The 1,251-nt window shown below is 61.8% G+C and overlaps 1 protein-coding gene across 1 annotated transcript in view; it reads right to left on the reverse strand.

Annotated features, from left to right (window-relative positions):
* Positions 1-871: 871 nt before the first annotated feature.
* The window catches only part of LOC122191850 (cyclin-dependent kinase 16-like), a 1,578-nt gene continuing 1,198 nt past the window's right edge, over positions 872-1,251 (reverse strand). Inside the window, exon 2 of the mRNA XM_042892251.1 lies at positions 872-1,030. Coding sequence (XP_042748185.1) covers positions 906-1,030 — 125 coding nt within the window. The 3' untranslated portion in view covers positions 872-905. The remainder of the gene's footprint in view (positions 1,031-1,251) is intronic.

Genomic DNA, 1,251 nt, shown 5'->3' on the forward strand with positions numbered 1-1,251 from the left:
GACCACATTAAATCCCCCCAGGCCCCATAGTTTCCCCCCCAGGCCTTACAGGTCCCCCCACACCCCATAAGTCTCCACAAACTCATCCTCGTGCAAACCCTCGTGCAAGAGGCACCCCATAACAAACCCTGACCCCATAAATCCACCCCCAGACCCCATAAATCCCACCCAGACCCCATGGTTCCCCCCAGGCCCCACAGATCCCACCCGGACCCCAGAGATTCCCCCCAGACCCCATAAGTCACCATGAACTCAGCCTCGTGCAAAGCCCTCGTGCAAGGGTCACCCCAAAACGCTGTTGACCCTACAAATGCTCCCAGAGCCCCCGACCCCATAAGAGGCACAGGACACCAGAAGCCCAACCTCCCACCCCACATCAACGCAACACCCCAGACCTCCGGTGTGACCCCTCGTGCAAACCCTTGTGAAAACCCTCGTGCAAGAAACCCCCAACCTGTTTTTAGGATCCCTTTAGAGCCGGAGGTCCCCGTGCAACGCCCCCTAAAGTGACCCCAAGCCCTGACCCCACAACATCACAACAGCCCAGGACCCTCATGTGACTCCTGGTGCAAATCCTTGTGCAAACCCTCGTGCAAGAAACCACAGAATCCACTTTTATGAGCCTTGTAGAGCCGGAGGTCTCCGTGCAACGCCCCCTAAAGTGACCCCAAGCCCCGACCCCACAGCCGTGTGACAGCCCCAGACCCCTCGTGTGGCTCCTCGTGCAAATCCTTGTGCAAGAAACCACAGCACCCACCTTTATGAGCCTTGTAGAGCCGGAGGTCCCCTGCAGCACCCCCTGCAGCGCCCCCTGCAGCGCCCCCGAGCCCCGACCCCACCACATCGCACCGCCCCAGGCCCGCCCCCCTTGTGCCCCGTCGTGCCCTGGGGGCGCTGCGCTGCGCTCACCACATGTCGATGTGCGTGGAGTAGTCGGTGGAGCCGAGCAGGATGTCGGGCGGGCGGTACCACAGCGTCACCACCTCGCTGGAGAACGTCTTGCTGGGGATGGACTTGGCGCGAGCCAGGCCTGCGGGGAACGGCCCCCAATGGGGAGATGGGGGGGGCCCATAGCGTTGGGGGCCCTATAGGGGTTGGGGGCCTACAGGGGCTGGGGGCATTATAGGGTTTGGGGGCCTACAGGGTTTGGGGTGCCCTATAGAATCTGGGGGCCCTATAGCGTTTGGGGTCCATAGGGTTTGGCAGCATTATAGGGTTTGGGGCCCTCTATAGGGTTTAGGGGCCCTATAG

This window comes from Lagopus leucura, unplaced genomic scaffold, assembly GCF_019238085.1.
Source record: "Lagopus leucura isolate 7727_CA_CO unplaced genomic scaffold, USGS_WTPT01 32849-0_obj-0_obj, whole genome shotgun sequence".
Taxonomy (NCBI): Eukaryota; Metazoa; Chordata; class Aves; order Galliformes; family Phasianidae; genus Lagopus; species Lagopus leucura.